The sequence below is a fragment of the Lucilia cuprina genome, chromosome 6, assembly GCF_022045245.1.
Source record: "Lucilia cuprina isolate Lc7/37 chromosome 6, ASM2204524v1, whole genome shotgun sequence".
In the NCBI taxonomy this organism is placed as follows: domain Eukaryota; kingdom Metazoa; phylum Arthropoda; class Insecta; order Diptera; family Calliphoridae; genus Lucilia; species Lucilia cuprina.
In genome coordinates, this window is record NC_060954.1 from 50201749 (window position 1) to 50227992 (window position 26244).

The following is a 26244-nucleotide window of genomic DNA, read 5'->3' on the forward strand; positions in this document are numbered from 1 at the left end:
ATAGACTAGACTATAGACTAGACTATAGACTAGACTATAGACTAGACTATAGACTAGACTATAGACTAGACTATAGACTAGACTATAGACTAGACTATAGACAGTCTAGTTTATAGTATAATAAATATTCTAGTATATAGTCTCTTCCATAGACTAATCAAGTTTTAAAAGAAGTATAAATATTTTTCAGCAAAATAGTATTTGTGTATGTAGGAGCATCAAATCCTGTAAAACTTCGTACGAAGGCAAGAACGTAGAAAATGGAAAATTTTCCTTTTGTCTAAATTAACACCTTATTGTGAAAACTTTAGATAGCAAAACATCCATACCACATGAATGTACCCAAAACGAACTTCTTAAAAATTTGTATATACAATAGACACAACATATCCAACTTCATGCTATTTATTTACACCCAATTAATTTTCAGCGTTAATCGGAATGCAAAAACTAGAGCAAATAAAGAAGATCACGATCTAAGATTTATGTTGCATTAATAGCAATTATCTCATCAACGTTAACCACAACACCAGTGACAGCTGGTGACATTACCAAGTTTAAATCAATAAAATTAATTTAGTTATTTATCTGCATGTCCTAAGTAATGAAATATTTATCTATTTTATTGATTTGTTTAATATTATTAGCAGAACCTGTGGTCTTTTGTATAACAAGTTAAAATTAGTTAAATAATCATTATATGCATGAGCCACCTGTTCGATTATTTTCTCATTCATTTGCAAAGACATAATTTTATTTTCATTTGAAGTGAATGGAATTTTTTCCTTTTAATATTTTTGTTGAACCGAATTATATTTCATTCATTAATTCGTATTTTTATAATAATAATAATAATTGACAAACAGTTTAATATAGTTTTTATGTACACATTTAAATCATGTTAAATAAATGACGTTTAATACAAGAATTTTTATTGCAAATACTTTTTGATTATTATGTTGTAGTTTATAAAATTAGTATAATTTAAAATCGATTAGCATGTATGGAAATCTGTCTGCTTATAGTTATGTATGTTTGAGGACTTTATTAGTAAAATTTGGTGCGATTTTCCCATGAATTATTGTTAAACACACATATGCCTCAACATACATACATATATTGATATAAAGATAATCGACATTTCTAGATTTTTGCCTCTTCTGTGTTGAGTTTCAGCGGCTTTTGACCATGAGAAAACCCTTTCGGTCTAACTATTTACAACAATACATTCCAATGAACGCAAAACCAGTTATAACCTTTTCGTTCCTTTTTAATATCCTTAATTTAATGACTTTGAATATAACTATATTTGGAGTTGTAGATATATTCACTTTATATTCCCTTTTGACAATTCTGCTATACGTTACGTTCGGACAATTCATGTATCCTGTGTTATAACATTCTAAAGAAATGTTTTATCACATTAATTATGGGCTGTACCGTTTCCAGAAGTATTGTGGAATCAGTAAATTTTATTAATGTGAGTCTCCACTGGAGACCCTTGTCGAAACGCTATACCGATCATGCTCTTAAAAAGTTTGTTAATAAAACCTTTAAAGAATTACTGAGATGTTATTTTTTAATTAAAGTCGTAATTTTTTACCGATGGCAAATCGTCAAGAGGAACAATGTTCATCCTAACTTTAACGATAACCAGAAGGTGTCCTGGTCTGTGAATGTGATATAGTTTCATATCACAAACAAATTTTCCGTGTCCATACATTCTCACAACAAACATCCGGCCTAATACGAATACGAAATAATAACGAATCACACAAGCATGTATCTTCTCTCCGGAATTTAGAATCCGTCTTGTGATATATCATTCTTAAGACTCAGCTAGACTTTCTGTAGCGTTTCCGAGATTGATGTAAAATCGTTGAAATTATGATTATGCTTAATAACGATAGAAGAACTCTAACGACAGAAGAACTCTCGTCCACCTCTCGTTAAAACCACACTTTCAGAGCTCCAGTATGTTTTTTAAATAAAGATCTCAAACAAGTTCTCTGAATTTAGTTGTCTTTAAGATTTGAAACTTTAAAAAAGTTTCAAATCTTATTCATTAAAAAGTTAAATGAAGTTTAATAATACAAACAACTTCTTATCTAAGAAAGTTTTCCGATCTGCTAAGAATACATTGTGTTTTGTTTTAAAATTCAGTTTTCTGGAACTCACATCTTTAGAATTTTCCAACAACAACATCGCTTAAAATCTAATTTCGTAGAATTTTCGGCATATGACAAAGAAAAGATTTTATTGTTTCACATTTCTTACCCATGCTCCACATATGTTAGGTTCCGCTCGTCTAATTTTGTACAGTTGTCATGATGGTCATGATGACGTTGAACTTGTTCATTTTCAGAAAGCTTCTTGTCCTCCTCTACTCTCGGTTAAGATATCCAAAAGGGTCTTTGCGGTCCTACACACAGTTTTATTGTTACAGGAGGCAGCATGAAATTCTCTATCCCTTGTTATTTTATCATTGCTTTGAAGAGACTTCAATTTATCAGGTTAACTTTAAATCTCTTTTACAGTGAAATATGATTATAGATTTATGTAAGGTTTTGTCATCTAGTTTAAAGCCATGCTTTTAATATTTGCACTTAAGTGTCGCTAAATCATGATAACACAGACAGACAAAATTTTGAAAAAAGTCGAAGCAATGAGACCAACTTATACTTTTCCAAAGGATCATATTTACTCTATCATATCAGATTTTCTTCATTATATCTCTAAAATAAAAGCTAAACATCAGACATATCAGGGGTGTAGAAACAAGGACAGCAATCTCCATTTCAATATTTTTATAGGATAAATGTAAAAAATTGGATTATTTAAGATTTTTGTAAAATTAAGGTAAAATGTACGGGAAAAAATAAGTGAAACTTTTAAATTTAAACTAAAAATTTATAACAACGCAACGTTGTTAACATTGCAACAATTCGTTGTTGAAATTTAGATTTTATACACATCCTTTGTCTAAAAATTCGATTGGTGCAACTTTGCATTGCCAACATTACATAGAGTTGTCGTACGTATGTATATTCTTTGTTGTTATTGAAAAATTATAAACACTTTGGGTGTCAATTTGATACCAGTCGTGTATATTTTTTTCTCTGTTTGCATAATCACCTAATGTAGAATGGGTTAAAATCGGGCCCTCTGTTTATCAAAACAAAAAAAAAAACAAAATTAAAAATATACAACTGCTATAAACTTATTGATGATAAACTCAGACGAAATATAAATATTTATTGGAATATATTATCAACTCATTATATATTTCAAAGTCTACACACATACAAGCACACACACACATATGTACGTAAAAATAGGCAATTCAAAAAAACAAGAGAACATTACTTTAATTAAACATTCTACAAAGAGTGAATTTTAATAATAAAAAAACCAACAATCCCTCCCCATAAAACACTGATATACAACAATAATAACAATTATTATTTGTTCACTTGATTATCACGTGAATTTACTAAAGTGAACGTGTATTAAACGTGATCAAAGTATCAACAATTATTTTATTTGTTTCAATGTAAAATTGAAATTCTCTGAGAAGAAATATTGAGAGTCTGTTTCGTTTTTTTATAAATTTTTGCAAAAGGAAATAAATTAAATTGTATTTCTCGCATGATTTAATTAAAATAAACAACAAATAATACATATGGCTCTCATACAGTTGCACAAAAAAAGGTTATCAATTTTTCTTTTAAAAATGTCGATTGTTTTCTGGTTTATATTAAAAAAAACACATAATATATTAATTAAGTGTTGTTGCAAATTTGAGTTCCTGGAGAGAGAGAGAGCGAGCAAAAGTCTGGCTGTTTGAGAGAAAATATCTGAGAGATACTTATAAATAGTGAAAGTCTCATGAACCTAAAAATATTTTAATGTTTTTAAACAAAATTTTTGTGTCATTTAAATGATTTTCTAAAGTTAAAATTGTTTAAACCATAAGACATTTGTATTTTAAAACATAAGATTTTAAAGGCATACGATGCATTCTGTACTGCTATTACTTGCAAAGAAATTTTACTGAAAATTATATCTCTGATCCAAATGGACTTAAAGAAGTTGTATAGTGCAAGACAATGCTGTTATCTTCTCTGCTCTTCAATATTGTTCGAAATGGGGCCTCAACGAATGACTTGTATGTCTAGAGAACGCAGATGACTTGTGTCTGCTTTTGCATGGCCACATAGATATGGTTTCGAAACTGAGATCACTGAAAAAGCGGAAAGAGCAACTAAAACTAACTAGAACTGAACTAGAACGAAACTAGAACTGAACTAGAACTAGAACTGAACTAGAACTGAACTAGAACTGAACTAGAACTGAACTAGAACTGAACTAGAACTGAACTAGAACTGAACTAGAACTGAACTAGAACTGAACTAGAACTGAACTAGAACTGAACTAGAACTGAACTAGAACTGAACTAGAACTGAACTAGAACTGAACTAGAACTGAACTAGAACTGAACTAGAACTGAACTAGAACTGAACTAGAACTGAACTAGAACTGAACTAGAACTGAACTAGAACTGAACTAGAACTAGAACTAGAACTGAACTAAACTGCCATGAGATCTGCATGTAATACAGGTCTTCGTAAGCCGATGCTTGTGCCGGATTTTACGCATATTCTGGCCTGCGGTAATATTATATGAAAAGCTATAGAGCAAGATAAATAAACGCCCTAAAATAACTGAAATACTTATTCATAAATGGAAATATGACACTGCAAAGGCAACATCCGGATAATACACTGAGAAGAGAATATAGAGATATATTGTGATCTTAGCTGGATTAAGATAGAACAAAAAGCATTCAATAGATCTGAATGGAACCAATTTGTGGTGGTCCTTTGTTTCTCATAGAAACCACAGGACATAATGGTTTTTTGAGGAACCATTATTGAAATCTTTAATCGAAAATACCAATGTTTTCGAAATTTGATATAATAATCACATAGTTAAAAACATATTTAACATGTAAATATTAAAAAAAAACAACAGCTTCCTAGAAAACTCAAACTTGATAATTTTAAATTCAACAATATTTTGTTACCAAATAATCTAAATATTTTAGATTATACATACATATGTACATATGTCTCTAGTTTATGCCTATATTTTGTGTATTATGTAAATATTTTCTTTGTTTATTTAATTTAACAAATTATTTATAAGTGTAAATAATAAACAACAAGATAATTAATATTTTTTTACTTTATTTTCTTTAATACTCCCTACTGCAGCAGTTTGACGCCATCAAAACTTTGTTTGTTCAACTTGATTCATAAATTATTCAGATTTATTGCATTTGTTTATTTCGCGGTGAAAAACTTGTATCATACTATTTTTTTTTTGAACAAGTATTTATTTTGATATTAACAATTTTGTAATCATAATTGCAATAAATATAAAAGAACTACTTTTTTCTTTGTAATGTCCTTGAGGAATATAATAATCGTTTGCATTAAAAGTATAAAACTTTGTAGTCGTAACAAAATGTCTGTACAGTCAAGACGTCTTATTATAATAATTGCCGCGTTTTCCGGAAAAGTGTTTGAGTTTGTGTTAAACAATAAAAAAATAAAATAAATTTAAAAAAAAATTGGATTTTAAAAATAAAAAGCTTTTCTTTAGTAAGCTTTATTAATCGTTTTGTATGGGTTTCTATATAAAGTTGTTTAAATACTTTTTTGACAGCTTTCTATAAACTTATTCTAAAAGTTTACATGTAAAAACTTATTTATAGAAAAAGTTTTTCAAAAGACTTCTTTACTTCAATTTCTTTTAAAAGCTTCCAAATACATGAAAGCTTGTTAAAAAGTTCCATGTATAAAAAACATTTTAATAAAGCTTTTCCATATTTTGTTATAGAAATCTATATAAAATTTTTTCAATTCTTTATTTCTATAGAAAGCTTTAGAAAATTTCTGTTGAGAAGCTATTGAAAAGTTTAAATACGAAAACCTACATAAGGAGCTTTCTAAAAACAGTTTTTAAAGGATTTCTATAGAAAGCTTTAAAAACGTTTTCTTGTGAAACCTTGTAGAAAAAAATTCATTAAAATGCTTGTTGAAAGGTTTCTTAGAATCTTTCTAAAATGTATCCTGATGAAAACTTATTGAAAAGTTTCGATAAGAATAAAGCTTTTTAAAAGTTTTTTTTTTAACTTATTTTTTACTTTTAGTAAACATTAATTTTAGAAAATCCTTTTTGGGAAATATACATAAATGTGTCCAAAGCTTTTTAAAAGTTTCTGATTAAAACTTATTTAGAAAAGTTTTTTTTTATACATTTAAAGCTTTTTTACTTTAAGCATTTGAAAAAGAAGTTTGTTTTATTTCTAGTGAAACTTTGTTGAAAGAATTATTTGTAAAACTTGCTGAGAGGTTTTATAAAAAGCTTTTTAAATTGTATCTTGATGAAAACTTATTGAAAAATGTTGATAAAAATACGTTTATATAAAGCTTAATAAAAGATTTTTCTATATAAAGCATTTTTAAAGTTTTCTAGTGAACATTTAAGTTTTCTATTGAAATCCGTTTTTGGAAATAAACATAAAATAGAATTATAGACACATATATTTTTTCTTTCTTTAAAAAGCCTACTTTACAAAGCTTTTTAAACATTTTAAGCTTTTTCTGTATAAAAGTTAAAAAATTCTTTTTATTCTCGATAAGCTTGAAAAACGTTTTACATATACAAAAAAGCTAAAAAAGCTAAAGCTTGCGAAAAAGAAGTTTGTTACTAAAGAAAACTTTTTGAATTTTTTTCTTTTACAAAATTTTATGAAAGCTTTTTAAATGCACAATTTCTTTAGAATGCTTTTAGTAAGTAAAATCTCTAAAAAAGTTATTTTAATGATTTTGAAAGGAGTTTCAAAAGCTTTTATTTTATATTATTCAGCTAAAGTTAATTGTTTTTTTCGAAAGATATTTTGTAAAAAGATTGTCAGAAAATTTCTTTTAAAAGATTTTTTATTAAAACGTAGAATGGTTTCCGTATAAAACTTGATTTGTGAACATTTTTTGAAAGTTTCATGTTGTAAACTTTTTAATTGAAGAGATTTTTAAATGGAAAAGTTTTAAAAGCTTTTTTTACAAAAATTAGCTTTAGTGTAAAGTTCAGAAAAGATTTGAGGAGGTAAGTTAGCATGCCTTTTAAAAGTTTATTGAAAGTTTCTTTAAAAGGCTTGACGATGCTTTCTGGATGAAAGTTTTACGAATATTTTTATTAAAAGTGTGTTTAAACTTATAAAAAATGTTTCTACTAAAAGATTTAAACGAAAGCTTTCTATAAGAAAACTTAAAAGCTCTCTTTTTAAAGCGTAACAAACTCTATAAAGAATAACTTATTATTTCGACCGAAAATTTTTATAATAGTATTTTTAGAAAGTTTCTTTAGAAGGCTTGTTAAATAAAAAGTTTTACGAAGATTTCTATTAAAAGCTTTTTTAAAAGTTTGATAAAACTTGGAAGAAAGGTTGTGAAAGTAAAATCGGGTTTAAAAAGATGTTGACAAAAAGTTTCTACTGAATGATTAGATCGAAAACTTTTTAGAAGTAAACTGAGTAAAAAACTAAGAACTTGGTTGTTCTTATTGATCTTCTATGTTTTTGTTTCGGCAATATGACATTCCAACTTGTTTTTATTTTTCTTCTATTTCTAATTATTACCATAACTTAATTATTCTATTTCGGTAGCAAAATATGTATATTCTTGGATTATTGTTGCTAATTTGGCATTTGCATAGCTACTATATGAATATAATCAAAAATCGTGATTAACACGCGATTAACTTGTTTCATTAGATTAGATTCCAATATGTTTTTTTTTTTGACGATTAACAAAAAACACACCTCATTTACATTATGAGTTGACAAAATTCTATACAAATGTTATAAATAGCAAAAAAAAACTACAACAATATAATTAAAATTGTTTTTGTTTAACAAGTTTGTTTAACTTCTCACGTTTGCATATTTATTGTATAAAAAAAAATTCAGAATCATTTTGAGAAAAAAATGAAAAAAATTCAAAACAAAAATATGGACAGGAATAGATTAGTGGAACATTATTTATAATTTGTTTTTTTTTTTTTTATTGAGTACACACGAGTTTTGATACCCTACAGTTAAATGGAAAGAGTGTTTGGAAGAAAGAAAAAAACTTTTGAAATATTCTAAAATATATATACTTAGTAACTGTTTACAAGAAGGGACTAAGGTATACAGAGGTGAGAATAGTAAAGCCTATTGTCCATTACCATTTTTGTTTGAAATATTTGATTTAATAAATGTATTTACGTAATATCAATTAATCTCTTATTGTATGGTATTTTTAAGTCGTTTATTTCTTATAAATTTTTAAAATTTTTTGTTTTAATTTAAATGTTTTTTTCTGTTATTTGTTTGAATTTTATATACTTATGTCTGCATATAATAAATATATAAATATATATTTTTAACCCTATATTACTATAGTGTGGAAAGTATTATGTGTTTGTACTGATGTTTGTAACAACTAAAAATATTTATATCAAATTCACCTTCAACTATTCGAATCAGTTCAGAATCACTTTCTGAGTAGATTTAGTTTTTGAAAATGTTTTAAAAAAGCTTTCTAAAAAAAAGGTTTTTATAGGATTTCTATAGAAAGCTTTTACAACGTTTTCTAGTGCAACCCTTGTAGAAAGATTTCAACCAGGTTGCACTAGAAAACGTTTTAAAAGATTTCTATAGAAATCTATAAAAAAGCTTTAGTTAGAAACCTCTAAAAAAGCTTTCATTAGAAAGCTTTATATATATTTTTCTATCAAAATTTTTGATAAAAATATTTTTTGGAGTCGTAATTCAGGTCTGAGTTGGGGAACAACTCTCGCGTCATCGCGATTATTTCTTAAACGCGTTCAGGCTTGTGTTTGTTGCCTGGCTTGCGACAGTTTTGCGTCCCGCTCGCACATAACTGTTCAAAGTTATATGTTGTCTACATTAACCACGTGCTTTAGTTTTACCTCAAGTGAGGTTTTGTTTTATTGGCTTAGACTACGGAATAATGGAATGTTTGGAATTTTATATTGAAATTATTGAAAGTGTTGATGGCGCTTTATCCTTTTGGACCAGACAAGTAAATCTCCTATCCCTTGATTTTTTTAAGGGGGCACGGAGTAATCTAAAATTTAACAAAAAAAAAAAAAACTTTTTATGAAGCTTTTTAAAAGATTTTTCTGTAAAAAGCTTTTTAAAAGATTTCTGATAAAAATAAAATTTTTCTCTGAAATCTATATAAATGAAAGCTTTTTTTCAGAAATACTTTTTTAATCGAATTAGCTATGTCCGTCTATCTGTGTATCCCTCTGTATGTCCTTGTATATCTTGTGCGCACGCTACAGGTCGCAATTTTCAACATAATTTGATGAAATTTTGTACATGCTCCAAGGCTAAGAGTGGTTCAATATTTTGCATAGCTCTTATACAACGGTATCGCCCGACTAGGTCTCTTGAGATCATAAATCGGTAAAACTTAGTTTTATATAAGTTTTAATGATAGATATACAAAGTCCCCTTTAGAAAATCCGGTTATAGTTAAAATTCTATAATAAACATTAATATCATGAAGATAGGCCCATATAACCACTCTTTTAGAAAGTTACTTTTTTGTCAACAACTTTTTAAAATACTTCTGAATTAAAGTAAAAACAAGTATGAAAGTATAGTCGGGCTTGATCGACCATATGATACCCTACACCAGTTATGAATATTAAATGTCTTTGTAATAATTCAACGTTCCGATACATTTGAGTATTTTATAAATGAAAATCGAATTTTCTAAAAGAGGGGGCTAGGGGCAAATATGGACCAAGTCCGATAAAGTTTTGTGAATATATTTATATAATATTTATTTGTGCTGAATTTCAATGCTATATTTGTGTTTATAAGTTAATTTTGAATTTTCTGTAGGGGGCTTTGTATGGGAGCTAGGTCTTTAGCCCGATATTTATGAAATTTGCCAAGGTCATCAAGGCTTATATAAAACTTAGTTGCACCTCTTTTTATCGATATACAGATATATTTGACATAATTAAGAGCTTAGAAGCCCTTTTCGGAGGGTTCTGTTGTATGGGGGCTATGAGAAATAATGGACCCATTATGTATCTTGAAAATTGCGATCTGTACCTTGCGCACAAGGTTTATATGGACAGTCCGTCTAAAATAGAACTCAGAAAATGATTCTAAGCCGATTGGTATACTTTAAGGTGGGTATAGGACGAATATTTTTGTATGTTACAAACATCAGTACAAACCCAATATACCCTCCCACTAAAGTGGTGTAGGGTATAATGAAATTAAATGTGTTATTATTACAAAATAATCAACAAATATAATCACAGGTGTAGGATGTCATATGGTATAAAATTCTATAAATTCTTCATTATTATTTTATTTTTAACTAGATTTTATTATCATCAAACATTTTCAAACAACTATTTGTTGATATGTTAAATTATGTTGTTTAAAAATAGTTTATTATCAAGAAAAAATGAGTTATGAAATCAAGGAAATTATTAACAAATATGTATGTCTTTAAGAAATAAGTCTTATTTTATTGGAACGGTCTTTTTAAGAATCTGTTATACCTACTGAACTCGAGACAAATAGATTTTTATTTCGTACGGCACTCAGTTCCTTATCAGCGATTGAAAATCATGACCTAAGTAAAATTTTGAACAAAATATCTCCAAGTTTTTTGAAATTTGCAAAAAAGTTTTTTTAACCTTTTGAGATCAAAATTTTCATTTGCTGGAAGGAAACTGATGTTATTTTCAAAAAATATTTTGTAATTTTTCTGGTTTTTAGTATATTAATACGTATAGTTTGAGAGGTATTTCTACAGAAAGAGGAGCCTTCGTAATGCAAATACATATGTAGTAGAATTACTACATTTGTATTTACTATTAATTATTTTACATACAAACTTGTTCCCAATCACTATTAAAACTGTTAAGGAATTAGTTAAAATCATTATTAAAAGTTTGTGAGGAAATTTCTTTAGTTGGTTTGTGATAACATGAGATCATTGTTTGATTATTTTGAGTTTAGTTAATCAATTTTGTATATCACCCTGTTAAATATCAAAATTTAATGAAATTTGTATAGCAGTTCCACACTTAATATGTGCATACTTTAAGGCTATTGCTAATAAAACGAAATTACAGTGACAGTCGTGGGTATATATATAAGGCTATCAGAATATATTTCTAGTCTTAAACACCATACCCATACCATGATCATAAACTAGTATTGAAATACTAACGAATACAAGATCCAGTTTTTTTCGGCAATTTTAGTGCCTAAAAGAATATAAATTAGGTAATAACTTATGCAGCATGTAATGACCTTTTTAAGTACTTATTTGTAAGGATATTGTGGTTAGTACTTACCTCCAATGACATTGCCGTGTTAACATAATGATTTAAAATGTATAAGTAATAAAGTATTAACGTATTGCTTCCAAATGTCAGTTTTGGCTGGGATTCTGTTTATTTAACTAAATTTTAAAAAGATCAAAAAAGTGAGCCCATCGACAGGGGCCACAATAAATTTTCCAAGAATGTAATATCAAAACATCGACTATTAACCACAAGGTTTTCTTCTTTTTCACGAACGCCTCTCAATTCCATTCAATCATGGTCCCGACGGCGATACTCCTTCGAATTGGTTTAAGTTCTAGGACTTGAGGTCATTCAGGGATAGTTAGTTAGTTACTTAGTTACTTAGTTACTTAGTTAGTTAGTTAGCTAGTTAGTTAGCTAGTTAGTTATTAATTAATTTTTAAGGAGGATGTACATACATATATGCATCAAATCCGAAGATATACACCTAGGTCTCTATCGGACTTGTTGTGCGCTCTTTAGGCAGTGTCTCAGGGGGAATCAAACTCTTCACCTCCCGTCTACCAGACAACGACAAGCAGATTTTAAATGAAAGTTTGAAGTTAAGATGTCTCTGATCAAATTATATAAAGGAAAGTTTTGCGATTTATAATATTATAGCACAAGACAGACCTTGATCTAAATACTGCTACTACATATTATTATCTGTAACACACTGTACTTTATATTTGCTTAAAATAATTCAATTATATCTCAATTCACACGTTGACAAATTCAACAAATTTTTAGTTGATCTATAAACGGAGATGTTCAAAAATATTTAAAAAATTATTTTTAAATAATTTCATTGCGATTTTAATCAATGACCAATCAAGTTTTGTTTTGAATGAGAAAAATAGTTGAAAAAAATTTAACTAAAGTTTTAATTAAAAGTGTAATATTCTTAAATGAAATATTAAGAAAAAAACCATAAAAATGATACGTCCAACAAGTTGTGAAGAAATAAAATCCCGAAATTATCTTGGCATAAGACATTTGCAAGGTCTTCTGCTATTTTGGGGTCTAGCAGTAGGTTATGCAATGAGAATAAATTTATCGGTATCGATAATAGCCATGACTGATCCATTAGAGGAAAAACCATATGCACAGGTATGAATAACATATAAGTGTAGAACATTTGTTTATAAGATGTAATGTAATTAATTAAGAATTAAAAATTTTGTATTTAAAATTAAAAAAATAATAATTGCTCAGCATACATAAATTCAATTAGTTTACACTTTAACTTAAATGAAGAAACATTTTTTGAGATTTTGTCTCACATAGTAATTATCACCTAATTAGTACATAATTATCACATTTATATTAAAATTTCTATACGGACTAACAATCTAAAATAAAGAGTTTCCCGTTCATAGACTACTTAATAAATTAATAGATTAACTCATAGAATATTTAACGAGCTATCCATTAAGTAGTCTAGACCATAAAATAGTCCATTGTCCAAAGACTAGTCCATACACTAGTGAAGAAACTACTTAATAGACTAATCCATATCAATAGCATTAGTCCATAGACAAGACTAGTCAATAGACTACTCAATAGAACAACCTATAGACTAGTTTGTAGATTATTTCATAAAATATTCAATAGATCATTCCACTAAGTAGTCTAGTCCATAAAATACTCAATTGACTAGCCCGAAGAATAATCAGTAGACTAGTGCAAAGAATATATAGCAAACTACTAAACAGACAAATCAGCAGACTAGACAATAGAATAGTCAAGAGGATAGTCCATAAACTGGTCAATAGGCTAGTGCGTTGAGTAGTTTATAGACTAGTTAATAGACTAGTAAATAGAATAGTTAATAGACTAGTTCATAGTCTATGCACACCGATCTATAGACTGTTCATAGGCTAGTCTATAAACTAGTACATAGACTCGAAAATAGACTACATCTTAACTGGTCAATAGACCAGATTGCTGACTACTTCATGTACTATTTTATGGACTAGTTCATATGCTAGATAATAGACTAGATCGTTGATTAGTCTATAGGGTAGATCGTTAATTACTTCATAGTCTAGTTCATAGCCTTGTTCGTAGACTAGTTCAAAGACTTGTTCATAGATTAGTCCATAGACTAACATAAAACAAGTCTATAGACCAGTTCATAGGCTAGTTCATAGTCTAGTTCATATACCAGTTCATAGACTAGTTCACAGACTTGTATAGACTAGTTCATCGTTGATTAGTTTATAGGCTAGATCGTTAACTACTTCATAGTCTTGTCATAGACCAGTACATAGACTAGTTCATAGACTTGCTCGTAGACTAGCATATAGACTAGTATATAGACTAGTTCATAGGCTAGTTCATAACTAGTCTGTAGACAAGATCGTTGACTACTTCATATACTATTTCATAGACTAGTTCATAAACCAGTTCATAGACTAGTTCACAGACTTGTTCGTAAACTAGTTCATGGATTAGTTCATAGCCTAGTATATAGACTATTTCATTGACTAGTCTATAGACTAAATCGTTGACTACTTCATAAACTATTTCATAGACTAGATAATAAACTAGTCTATAGACTAGATAATAAACTAGTGTATAGACTAGATAATAAACTAGTGGTTCAAAAACCAGTTTATGGAAAAGTTCATAGACTAGTTCATAGACCAGTTCATAGACCAGTTCATAGACCAGTTCATAGACTAGGCCATAGACTAGTTCATAGACTTGTTCATAAACTAGTTCAAATGCCAGTTTATAGGCTAGTTCATAGTCCAACTTTAAAGAGTAGTTTCGTAGTTTTTATCCTAATAAAAAATAGAAAATTGTCTTGGGTCTATCGGACCCAATACCCAATTTCAATTTTCAAAATCTCATTAAAAATAAACTTTTCTTTTCTTTTCCCAGATTTTCGACTGGTCTGAAAGTGTCAAATCTCTATTGTTAAGCAGTTTTTTCTGCGGCTATGTCGGCACTCAAGTACCGGCCGGACCATGGGCCCGTAAATGGGGAGCTAAAATTTTATTTTTCTATGCCATTTTAATCAGTGCAGTATTGTGTCTTCTCACTCCATACTTAGTGGAAATAGGTGATTGGCCTTTATTTGTTTTTGTGCGCATTTTAAAAGGTCTAGCTCAAGGTGTACTTTTTCCCTGTACCCACACAGTTTTATCCAAATGGTCTCCAGCACATGAAAGGGCTTCCTTATGTACTTTTGCCTATGCTGGTACATTTTTCGGTGCCATTCTTATATTCGGTAATAGTGGTTGGATCATGACTTCTGCTCTTGGCTGGACTGGTACATTTTATTTATCCGGTGTATTGGGTGTAGTCTGGTGTATTGTTTGGTATATTTGGGGTGCCAATACACCCGATGACTACAAGGGTATAACAATTGAAGAGAAAACAATGATTTATAATTCCTTGGGCACCAATCAAAATAACGATAGTGAAATTGTGCGCAATTTGAAAACACCCTGGACCAAAATCTTAACTTCTTTACCCTTTTTGGTTTTGATGATCGATCATTGTGCACATAATTGGGGTTTCTGGACCTTACTTACCCAGCTGCCTTCGTATATGAAATATGTTTTGGGCATGGATATAAAGAGTAATGCCCTATATTCATCTTTACCCTATGCCATAATGCTGATGTTGAGTTTTATTTTTTGCTTTATAGCAAATTATATTAACAAACATCGTTTGTTAACCACGAACTATAGTCGGAAGTTATTTAATAGCATAGGTCAGGGTATACCCATGATTGCCTTAATTACTTTGGCTTTCTGTGATAGCAGCAATATATTACTGGCTGTTATTTTAATCATACTGACAGTGGGCTTTAATGCTGCCTCATTTTTGGGTTTTCAAGTTAATCATATAGATTTATCGCCAAATTTCGCTGGTGTCTTAATGGGCATAACAAATTGTGCAGCTAATGTAATGAGTATTTTAGCTCCCTTGGCTAAGGGTTTACTGGTGCAAGATGAAGTATGTTTTGAATATATAAATATATTTCTGTTTTCTTTTAATCTTTTTTCTTTCACAAATTTCAGACAAATATTTTTGAATGGCGTCTTGTATTTATCATCGCCGGTGGTTTTTATGGTATAGCGAATTTATTATTTGTTACTTTGGGCAAAACTAAGATTCAGCCCTGGAACGATCCTTTACCGGAACCAGCAGAAATGCAACTTATGCAGCCCCATAAGCTAGCAAATGGAGAGGAAAAGGAAAGACAATAATTTTTTAGAAATATATTCTTCAGTATTCAATTTGTTATTAATAAGACTTAAATGTTGCATTTGTAATTTCTGAAAAATGGATTTTATTCCGAATTGTTAAAATATTTGTAAAGTCAACATGTCATTAAATATATTATTTAGCGCTTATGTATATTCTTTGAAAGTAAATAACGATATTCGTAAGCAATCGAAATCACTATTAAATTATAGAAAGACTGCGATATAATTTCGATTATTTCAAAAATATATGTATTTAGTAATTACTTATCAGGAAGTTAACAAATCTATGAAATACAGTAGTTTTCCGATTTAACGAACCCATATGTTGTCAGGCCTGTTCGTAAAATTGAAAATTGAAAAGCTATAGTCTAGTCTATAGTCTAGTCTATAGCCTAGTCTATAGTCTAGTCTATAGTCTAGTCTATAGTCTAGTCTATAGTCTAGTCTATAGTCTAGTCTATAGTCTAGTCTATAGTCTAGTCTATAGTCTAGTCTATAGTCTAGTCTATAGTCTAGTCTATAGTCTAGTCTATAGTCTAGTCTATAGTCTAGTCTTTAGTCTAGTCTATAGTCTAGTATATAGTCTAGTCTTTAGTCTAGTCTATAGTCTAGTCTATAGTCTAGTCTATAGTCTAGTCTATAGTCTAGTCTATATTCTAGACTATAGTCTAGTCTATAGTCTGGTCTATAGTCTAGTCTATAGTCTGGTCTATAGTCTAGTCTATAGTCTAGTCTATAGTCTAGTCTATAGTCTATAGTCTAGTCTACAGTCTAGTCTATAGTCTAGTCTATAGTCTAGTCTACAGTCTAGTCTACAGTCTAGTCTATAGTCTAGTCTATAGTCTAGTCTATAGTCTAGTCTATAGTCTAGTCTATAGTCTAGTCTATAGTCTAGACCATAGTCTAGTCTATATGGAAAATATAAAATTTCCATGCCTCTTAAAAATTATTATTATCAAAAAAAAATTAACTCAAAATTTTAAAATTTCTTTTATTAAATACATAAAATTAAAACTATTTAAACTTAAACAAAAAAAATGTTTAATATATATTTTTACAAAACTACGACTACAAAATTCAGGCACAACAATATCAATATTACTTAACAGAAAAATTTTAATTAAATTTAAACATTAACAAAGGAAATTAAACAAAACATTAAATTTGTCGTTATAAACAAACTAGAGACAACTATTTAAAAATAACGAACCTGATTTAGTATTAAAATAGTAACTAATTAGTTAAAACTTATATTATATACACTAACAACAAATTAATTAAACTAATGCTGAGACTCTACAAAAGTAGAGTTGCGTTTTTTCATCAGTTGCTCATTTTCAGGATCATTCCAAGATTGTACTTCCGTTTTTCCAAATAAGATAAAGCATAGATTACCAATGAAATAGAAACCGGCAGCGATAAAGAAAATAATACGCCATTGATCGCGATCTTTCTGCAAGAGAGGAAAAGGGGAGGATAAAAGGAAGAAAATGTAGGAAATTTTTTTCAGAGTTAAGTGATCAAGTTTAACTTACCTCATTGGTTACTATGAAACCCACGATAAGAGGAGCAATAATACTCATGATATTGGCAGCACAATTGGTAATACCCATAAGTATGCCCGCAAAGTTGGGTGATAAATCAATATGATTAACCTGGAAACCTAAATAGGTGGCACCATTAATACCCACCGTAATGGTAAGTAAAACAATGGCTAAATTCGTTTGATCTGCTGTCACATAACCCAAACCGATCAATGAGATCATGGGTATCCAATGGCCTATAGAATTGAATAGTTTACGGCTGACAGACAAAGGTATACATTTACGTTTACTTAGTACAGCTTGTATGCCGGAGAACACAAAACTCAAGAGAAACATGGCAGTATAGGGTAATGCAGAGAGTAAGGCATTACTCTTAATATCCATATTTAGAATATTTTTCATATACGAAGGAATTTCCGTTAATAGAGTCCAAAAGCCCCAATTATGGGTACAGTGAGTCAAGGTGAGAACCAAAAATGGTACTGAGGTAAAGAATTTCAACCAAGGAGCCTTGGGCATGGGTTTATTTTCTTCATCTTCATTTTTACCACCCAACGAAGTTTCAATAAGTTTCTTTTCTTCAGGCGAAATATTTTTATATTCATTGGGAGTACTAGCACCCCAGAAAAACCAAGCAGCAGACCATACTAAACCCACACCACCTGATATATAGAATATACTAGGCCAGCCCATGGATGAAGAAGCCATGACACCACTAGAAGCCAGCATAACAACCGTACCGAATTGTGTACCCGAATAGCAGTAAGTGGTCAAGGTGCCTCTCTCCTCTACTGGAGCCCATTTAGAGAGAATCGTATGAGTGGAGGGAAATAAGAAACCTTGACTTAAACCCTGTATAACTCTTAAAGCGCACACCAATTGCCAGTCTCCTATTCTAGCGCAAATGGGTGTCAAGACAGTCAGCAATGAGCAGACAAAAACACCAGTCAGTAACATAATTTTGCCGCCAAATTTACGAGCCAATTGGCCGGCTGGTACTTGGGTTATCACATAGCCCCAGAAAAAACTGCTTAAAAGTAAAGATTTATTCTTCTCGGACCAGTCAAACTCCTGTTAATAAAAAACACAATTTTTTAAAGAATTTTTAATGTAAAAAATCAAATATTTCAAACTTACATCAAAATCTGGATTAGTGGCCTGTTTATCAGTCATTGCCACTATAGCAACAGATAGATTTACTCTCAGAGCATATGCCACCGATAAGCCGCAGAATAAAAGAAAACATTGCAAATGTCTGATGCCAAATATTGATGCTATGTAAGGAAAAGAAAGAGAAATGTTAAGAATTAGCTTTTAGTTCATTAATAAACTGCTTTAAACTAACTTAAACTAAATATATATATAAATTCTATTTAATCAATAACAACAAGATCTCATGTAAATTACAAAACGTAACGTATAATAGAGATAACTAGTTCAGTTCAATAGGGGTATTCAATTTTGCCAACAGCGTTTAAGCAACGACTTGATGAAAATCTGCGACCTTAACGCCCGCAAGACTCAATGTGTTTTTAACACTTAACGTATGTAAGATAATGTTGGTTCATCTATATATATAGGTGGTCAGAAACTCTTGATCTTCTGGGCATAAAAATACTGTGCGATGTCCGATGGACTAAACACATTTTCCAACTGTCGAAAGAATCATGCAAATGTCTCGGTTTCTTGAAACGGTGTAAGACATACTTCACTCCATCTAATCTTCTTACTATTTACACCACATATATCCGATCGAAAATCGAGTACAACTCCTATATATGGGCCGGTGCTTTGAAGTCTATTTTGGAGCCAGTCGACCGCTTACAAGAGAGGGCAAAGGTACTTATCGGTGACAGAAGGGTATCCAACTCTCTTGATTCAATGGAGCATTTTCGCAACATGGGTTGTATTTCACGGTTCTATCGATACTATAATGGATTGTGTTCCTCTGAAATTAGGGATACCCATATATTTTTACGCAGCACACGACTGTCATCAAAAACACACCCATTTTTTGATCGATTGGCTAGTGGACCGCACAACACTTTACAGGGAAAATACATTCTTCAGTCACACTGTTCGTATGTGGTACAAACATCCTGCAGATGTATTTTCCGTCCACAAACAATATCCTCTCTATCCTCCTTCCCACAACCTATTTTTCTAGTTCCAGCACACTGTATAGGGGTAAACCCCTGAGTGCTGGTCCAAGAAAAAAGTAAGGGTACCGATATTAATGTCTCTATTTTCTTTAAGATCTTGGTGATTTCCTGGACTGATCGTTCTAAAATTTTGAATCCCTACATACTTGTTTATGTCTAATTTCTTTACTCTACTTATAATTTTAAGTCTATCAAGATCGATTTTGTCCGACATTGCCAAATTCTTTTAGAATCTAATAAAAAACCCTGGATATATTCAAAATGATACAGTTTATGTGAATACCCTTACTAAAGATGATCTCAATTATATTTGTGTTTTATTAAAAATTCATCAAGCATAAAACTATCGCAAATAAATTTTATAAATTTTCCTTTTATTTAATGTTCTGAAAATAGACTCTTAATTAATGCATTATTTTAATTACAAATACAAATAGATTTTTGTTTTCTTTTTCAAAACAAATGCAAATAAAATATTTTTTTAAAATATACAGTTTTTTAGCTATTTATAAAAATTTTTACACGTTCTTTATAAGAAAAAGAAATCAAATTAAATAGGCGTGGTTGGCAACCTATTATCTGAATCGGAAAAAGATTAACAGTAATCTATAATGCACAGTGGTGTGAATGTGTAATGTAGGCGAAAAAAAAGTCGTAGCAAAAATTTTCATTCAAAAGAGGCAATGGGAAAAAATTCCTTAAATGGGCGTGGCATATTATTGATAATTAGATATAATTGCTTGTGTTTTGCTATGTTTAGTGTGCTTTGCTAAATTGATGTAGTTTTTGAATAATATGCTTGATTGTAATAGTTTGGGATATCATGTCCACAATTCTTGATCTGCCCTTTTTATCTCTTTATTTTTCTAAAGATATGATTTTTTCGCTATTTATTTGATATGAAATTTCTATTAATTAAGTAGATTTTGATTAAAATATTTTCAGTAAAAAACTTCCTGATCTACTTAGAACAATGTGTGTTTTAATATTTTACAATATCTCGGAAACAAGATTTGAAGTCAGATTCTGAAGTTCATATCTTTAACATACTCCATGTTTGGTATCTAAGTTTCAATTTATTTTTTTCTTGGAATTTGTTGACCTGTGTAAAATTAAACTCACAATTATATTTTGCCTTCGAAATTTCATTGTTGTAATTGCATCAGTCTTACAAGAATCACATTTAATTTCAAGGCTGATCGAGATCTTTTAAATTATTTACGTTTATTTACTGATGCCTACACATGTTAATTGGAAATGTCTATGAATAGCAAGCAACGGCTTGAACTTAAGTCCATAGACCAACTTATATATATAAAAAATGTATATAATAAATTTTGAAATGATTACTGATAATGCAACATTTTTTTCGCACAAATTAATAAATACATACATATGTATGTAAATAAAATATGTCGATAAAGATTTATTATATTTAAAACAGGCAAAAAAATCTAAGATTTTGACACCCATTTAGAAATTTTTATGTTTCTTTTAATATTCTCATCAAGAGGCTATTGAACGGACGGCCATTGTTTGATAAGACTAATACTTTTTCCAAAAAAATCAAGCTCAAGTAAAAATTACTTTTCTATTCTCGAAAAAAAATAATAATAAATTTACTTCTTGCAGCAAAAATTATGCAGTTGGTACTTCTTTATGGGAAGATATTGCGACCTGTAGTTTGATTACAAGTTTTGTATGGACGGACGGACGGACGGATGGACAGAGAGACAAGCGGACGGGCATAGATAAATCGACTCAGAAAATTATCCGATTGGTAAACGTTGAGGTGAGTATAGGACCAGTATTATTGGGAGTTACAAACATCAGCACATACTACAATACAACCGTACAACACCGATTGTGAATAGAACAATTATTTTTAAAATTTTTTAAATAGCGACACTAAATCTTCAGAATATAATAACAACACCATCATATTACATCCTAAAAAGAACGTGAGAATAACTGTACCTCTACCTACAACTAACAAACGGCTTTTTGGAGCATAGAGGAAGATGTTGCGAGTCAATCCCAAGCGAAAGGAAATATCGGATTCATTCTCAATATTTGAGGTAAAAAACTGAAAACAATCTCTGTCTTCTAATAAAATTTCAAAGTTAAGCCATACCTCATTCAAAGCAATTACAAGTCAAATACCTTGCGAGGGAGGGAGGACAAAGTCCCAAAATGCTCACAAAAAAGGAAGATAACGCAAAGCAAGACAAAAACATCGAAAAAATCATTCTCAAAGGTAAGGGAACTCAAAAGAAGCCCCTGATCATCTCAAACGAGCCGCAATCTTACATAAAATTTTCTCAAAGAAGACATCGGCACGTTCTCAGCTCCATACATATGTGGTAAACGATGTCGGCAGTACAACAATGTAAGTCCCATTAAAACAGCTGAGTTAGTTAGAATATCTCGTCAACAATTAGAGAGAGGACCAAGCAATCGTTTCAAATGGTAAACAACATATAAAGAGTGTGGGCTATGAGTTCAGCATAAGAGTGATATAGATGAGGTACAAGGCACCAACCTTCAGAGATGTCGCTATGCTGGGACTTGCGATGCTGCACTGTCCACATCAAAATATTGGGAGGGGGTCAAGTTTCCTGCCAATAAACTTATACTGGAAATTCTTGGAAACTAAAATATTGAAATCCGATTTAATCCATTTGCAATAGGAAAAACCACATTTGGTCCAAAATTTATCTAAATATCTTGAGAATTGCGTCTTGTAACTTGCGCACAAGGTTTGTAGAGACAGCCAGCCAGACGAAAAGACGGACGGACATGTTTTAATTGGCTCAAAAAGTGATTCTGAGGCTATCAGTATCGTTTAAAGTAGGAGCAGCACCAATATTTTTGTGTGTTGCATCATATCAGTTGTACAGTTTGAACAGCTCTATTATAACGGTCGAATTCCTTTATAAAATGTATTCTAAACAAAACCAAAAGGCAGGAATTTGAAAATAGTTTGTATTATCGAGACTTAGTAAAAACGAGTTTCTTAAGAAGGGTTTGACTGCATAGTAGTTTCATAATAAAGTAAGTCACTTCATTAAACTACTGAGAGAATCGGTTCTTCTATTGTATTTATTTACATTAGTTAATCACAATTCTTTGGTATTATTTTAAATTAAAACAAAATCCAATTAAAAAATATCAAATATCAAATTTGATCAATTAATTCAATTAATTTATTCGTTTTATAAGAAAAAAAAAAACACAAATATATTTGTGTTGTACAACACAGTCGGTGTTGTATGGTTGTATTGTAATATGTCGTATTTTTTTTATTATTATTGATTTGATTTGTTGCAAACAATTCTATTTGAAAAATGTTTACAACTTTACGACATAGATTCTTTTTAGCATTACTATTTAATAATTTCTTTTGAATTTAGTTGTTAATTTTGCAGTAAACTTAACACGTAATTAACACTCACTGAAAATTATTTTACAAATAAATTTCAAGTAATTTATTTTAATTAATTAATTCAACGTATTTATTGAACATGTTAAATAAATAGTGTTTTTGTACTATTGTTTGTTTATTTAATTTTATAATTTATTTAGTTTTATTAGAAAAAAAAAAATTTGTAAATTATTTTTTTGTAACACCTACACAAATATTTACCTTCATCATCAAAACGCCTATTTTTAGGCATTTTTTACAATTTTTTTTTTAATGTAGGATTTATAAACTTTATGTAGTAAATTTAAGAAAAAGTGTTAATTTTTTGAGTAATTGTTACAATTTGTATTTTTTTTATTTTTCAATATTTTTTTTAATATTGTAATTTTTTTATTAGGTTACAAGTTTTATTTTCCTTATGTGCACTACTTTAAGGGCCAACTGACACTGGCAAAGTCTGTTCAATAACTGATCAATTATTTTTACTTTGATAATGTTAAAATACAAAAAAATGAAATATTATAAAATAAGCATCTTATAATTGAAGTGTTTTATTATTGTTTAAATAAAAAAAAAACTTTAATTATTTAAAACACATACTATCAAGTAAATATAAAAAACGAAATATTTATAATCACAAGTAAATAGAACAAATAAAAATTATTTGTTGGCAAAACACTAACATTCTTAATGATAATTTTTTTTTGTTAAAGAATTAAAAATGATAAAAAAGTCATTGTCAATGCATTTCCTATAAGTTTAAAAGATAACTAAACTAACGCACTTAATTTATATCATAATTTTTATAAACGATTTTATAACATAACTTGATTATAACAAGTCTAGAAACAATCGTTAAAGAAAACTGTAACATTTTTTGTTAGAGTGTAAACATAGGAAAATAGGTCAAAATGACATATTTTTTTTAAACCATTTATTTTCTGCCTTAACATGACCACTGGTACCTTTTATTCACGGTTTAAGAACTTTTTTTATAGCAAAGATTTTTTATTTACTTTTCTTATCATTTAAAGAATGAAAAAAAAAACAATATACGTATAATAAAATAATATAATAAATTTAATATAGTAAATATGTAGTAATGTGTGTGTCCATCATTTAATTTAATTTCTTAGTATTTAATCATTATTGGACCTGTCAATCAGCGTGAGTCTGTGGAAAAGTTTATTTTGTACATCTTAAATCAAATCCTCTAGATCGTTAGTGGAAAAAATCAAGTATTCTATCACTACAATTTTATTTATTAATTTCAACTTAATTTATTTTATAATATTACTCAATTTGTTTAGTTTGTAAATATTATAAATTTATCACCTTTCATGTTTAAACAATTTGGTTAATAACGGACGGTTTTTTCAATAAAATTTTAAGCTTAACAAAAACTTTAAGTGAAAGCTTTTTAAAAGTTTAATTTGACTATTTAGCGGAGGCACATTTTTTCAAAAGTTTTTATACAGGAAAAAACTTTTTGTTAAAGGTAAAAGCTTTATTACACTAGTCAACGGAAATTTAGTAAATACATTTTATGAAGAGAGATGGATAGGTAAATAGATAGATAGATAGATAGATAGATAGATAGATAGATAGATAGATAGATAGATAGATAGATAGATAGATAGATAGATAGATAGATAGATAGATAGATAGATAGATAGATAGATAGATAGATAGATAGATAGATAGATAGATAGATAGATAGATAGATAGATAGATAGATAGATAGATAGATAGATAGATAGATAGATAGATAGATAGATAGATAGATAGATGTTATGTAATCATTCTTACTTCATCTATGTTTGTTCAAAAATTTTTATTTTATAAATTATAAAAAAGTCCTCTTTTTGATCAGTTTTTTTTAAATTATGTTGTAATTACATTTACTTTCACATAAGTTATTCATATTAAAATAGGTTTCCATCAAAAAAATATTGGAAGCCTTTGACATATGTACATAGCTGCAGTGTGAATCGTTATAAATGTTAATTAAATCCGTTTACTTGACTTGATCTATAAAATGGAAGATGAACTCCTAAAAAAATACACAGGACATCGCTCAAGGATGTATGTATTGAACTGGTTTTGATTGACACTTTTATACCTGTTATTCGTTTTTCAAACATCATTTCAAATTTATATATAATTAAGTTCCTTCATATATCAATTAAAAAATAAATATTAAAACAAATTGGCAAATTTTATCTTATTTAATTTGTATTTGTAATACTTTATTCAAATTATAATATTTAACCAGAAATAAATACAATTTTTTTCTGTCTGAAGTTAAGAAAAAATTCCATTCGTAAGATATAAACCAGCACTTTTTGAACTGGATACTGTTCTAAAGAAATATGTACAATAAAATTTGTTAAAAAGAACGCAATTTAGTAAAATTTTAATTATTCAAATTATATTGTAACACATTTATATTGATGAGAATAAATTTTGAGTGAAAATTATTAAAATAATGAAAAAAGGACTAAATTCTTTTTTTTTTTTGGAAATTTATTTTATGTTTTATATATGTATTTAATAATTTATATATTTTTGCATTTGAATGATTGTGCTTACGGGTAAGCACAATCATTCAAATGCAAAACTTTTAATATTATATCATTAAGAAATAAGCAAATTCATGCATTTGATTATATTCGTATGTACATAAATTGTTATTTTATTTTGGTGATTCCCAGTAAAAAATGCAAAAAAAAACCTGAATTTTGACAAAATGTTTTTGTCATGTGTAAATATTTAAATAATTGATTTATTAATTAATTTTAATTTACTTAATAAGTAAATATTTGTTATTTTCCTTTAATGAAAATTGCCTGCAATTTCATTGGCCTTAAAATATGGTTTTGTTTTTGTATAAATTTATTTATTTTTTCCTCAGATTAAGATTAATTCGAAGAACTTACATATTGTATATTAATTACTAATTAATAAATAAGTCATTAAAAATCGTTTGTTTTTATACAAAATTAAAAAATTTAACATAAAACCGTTTTAGTTTTCTTGTGTGGATTAAAATAAAAAATTTACTGTTTTTGGTTAACAAAATCAGTTTCCGCTAAGGAAGTGTATGTGCAATGAAAACAGAATTTCTATGTGAAGCCCCTACATGCAGTTGTAAAGTAGTATTAGATTGTTTGTTCATTTGTGTCTTCGTAGGTATGTATGCAGGTTACTGGTTGCATGTTGGAAGCCCACAACAGGAATTGTAATGAACTGAACTGAACTGAAGTAACTAACTAACTAACTAATTACTAAGTAACTAACTAACTAACTAACTAACTAAGTAACTAACTAAGTAACTAACTAACTAACTAACTAACTAACTAACTAACTAACTAACTAACTATCTATCTATCTATCTATCTATCTATCTATCTATCTATCTATCTATC

At 28.9% G+C, this 26244-nt stretch overlaps 2 protein-coding genes across 4 annotated transcripts in view; one reads left to right on the top strand and one right to left on the bottom strand.

Moving 5' to 3' along the window:
• The first annotated feature begins 5531 nt into the window (after positions 1–5531).
• Positions 5532–15882, top strand: LOC111682082 (putative inorganic phosphate cotransporter). Of its 2 annotated transcripts, XM_046955698.1 has the most exons (4): positions 5532–5666; positions 12211–12570; positions 14350–15432; positions 15498–15882. In XM_046955698.1, the coding sequence occupies exons 2-4, from the start codon at positions 12397–12399 to the stop codon at positions 15684–15686; spliced, it is 1446 nt and encodes a 481-aa protein (XP_046811654.1). In that variant the 5' UTR covers positions 5532–5666; positions 12211–12396; the 3' UTR covers positions 15687–15882. The 2 variants fall into 2 exon arrangements, with proteins under 2 accessions (XP_046811654.1, XP_023299760.2); XM_023443992.2 differs by lacking the exon at positions 5532–5666 and having other exon boundaries at positions 11989–12570.
• A 775-nt stretch (positions 15883–16657) lies between these two features.
• LOC111682067 (putative inorganic phosphate cotransporter) overlaps positions 16658–26244 on the bottom strand; it is a 14434-nt gene continuing 4847 nt past the window's right edge. Inside the window, exons 1-4 of one of the 2 annotated variants that reach the window (XM_023443972.2) lie at positions 23039–23282; positions 18368–18504; positions 17222–18301; positions 16658–17139 (exon numbers count right to left, since the gene is read on the bottom strand). In XM_023443972.2, the coding sequence (XP_023299740.2) occupies positions 16969–17139; positions 17222–18301; positions 18368–18504; positions 23039–23069 (1419 nt within the window). In that variant the 5' untranslated portion in view covers positions 23070–23282 and the 3' untranslated portion in view covers positions 16658–16968. Of the gene's footprint in view, positions 17140–17221; positions 18302–18367; positions 18505–23038; positions 23283–26244 lie in introns of those variants that run through there. The other variant, XM_023443971.2, reaches the window with a different exon arrangement.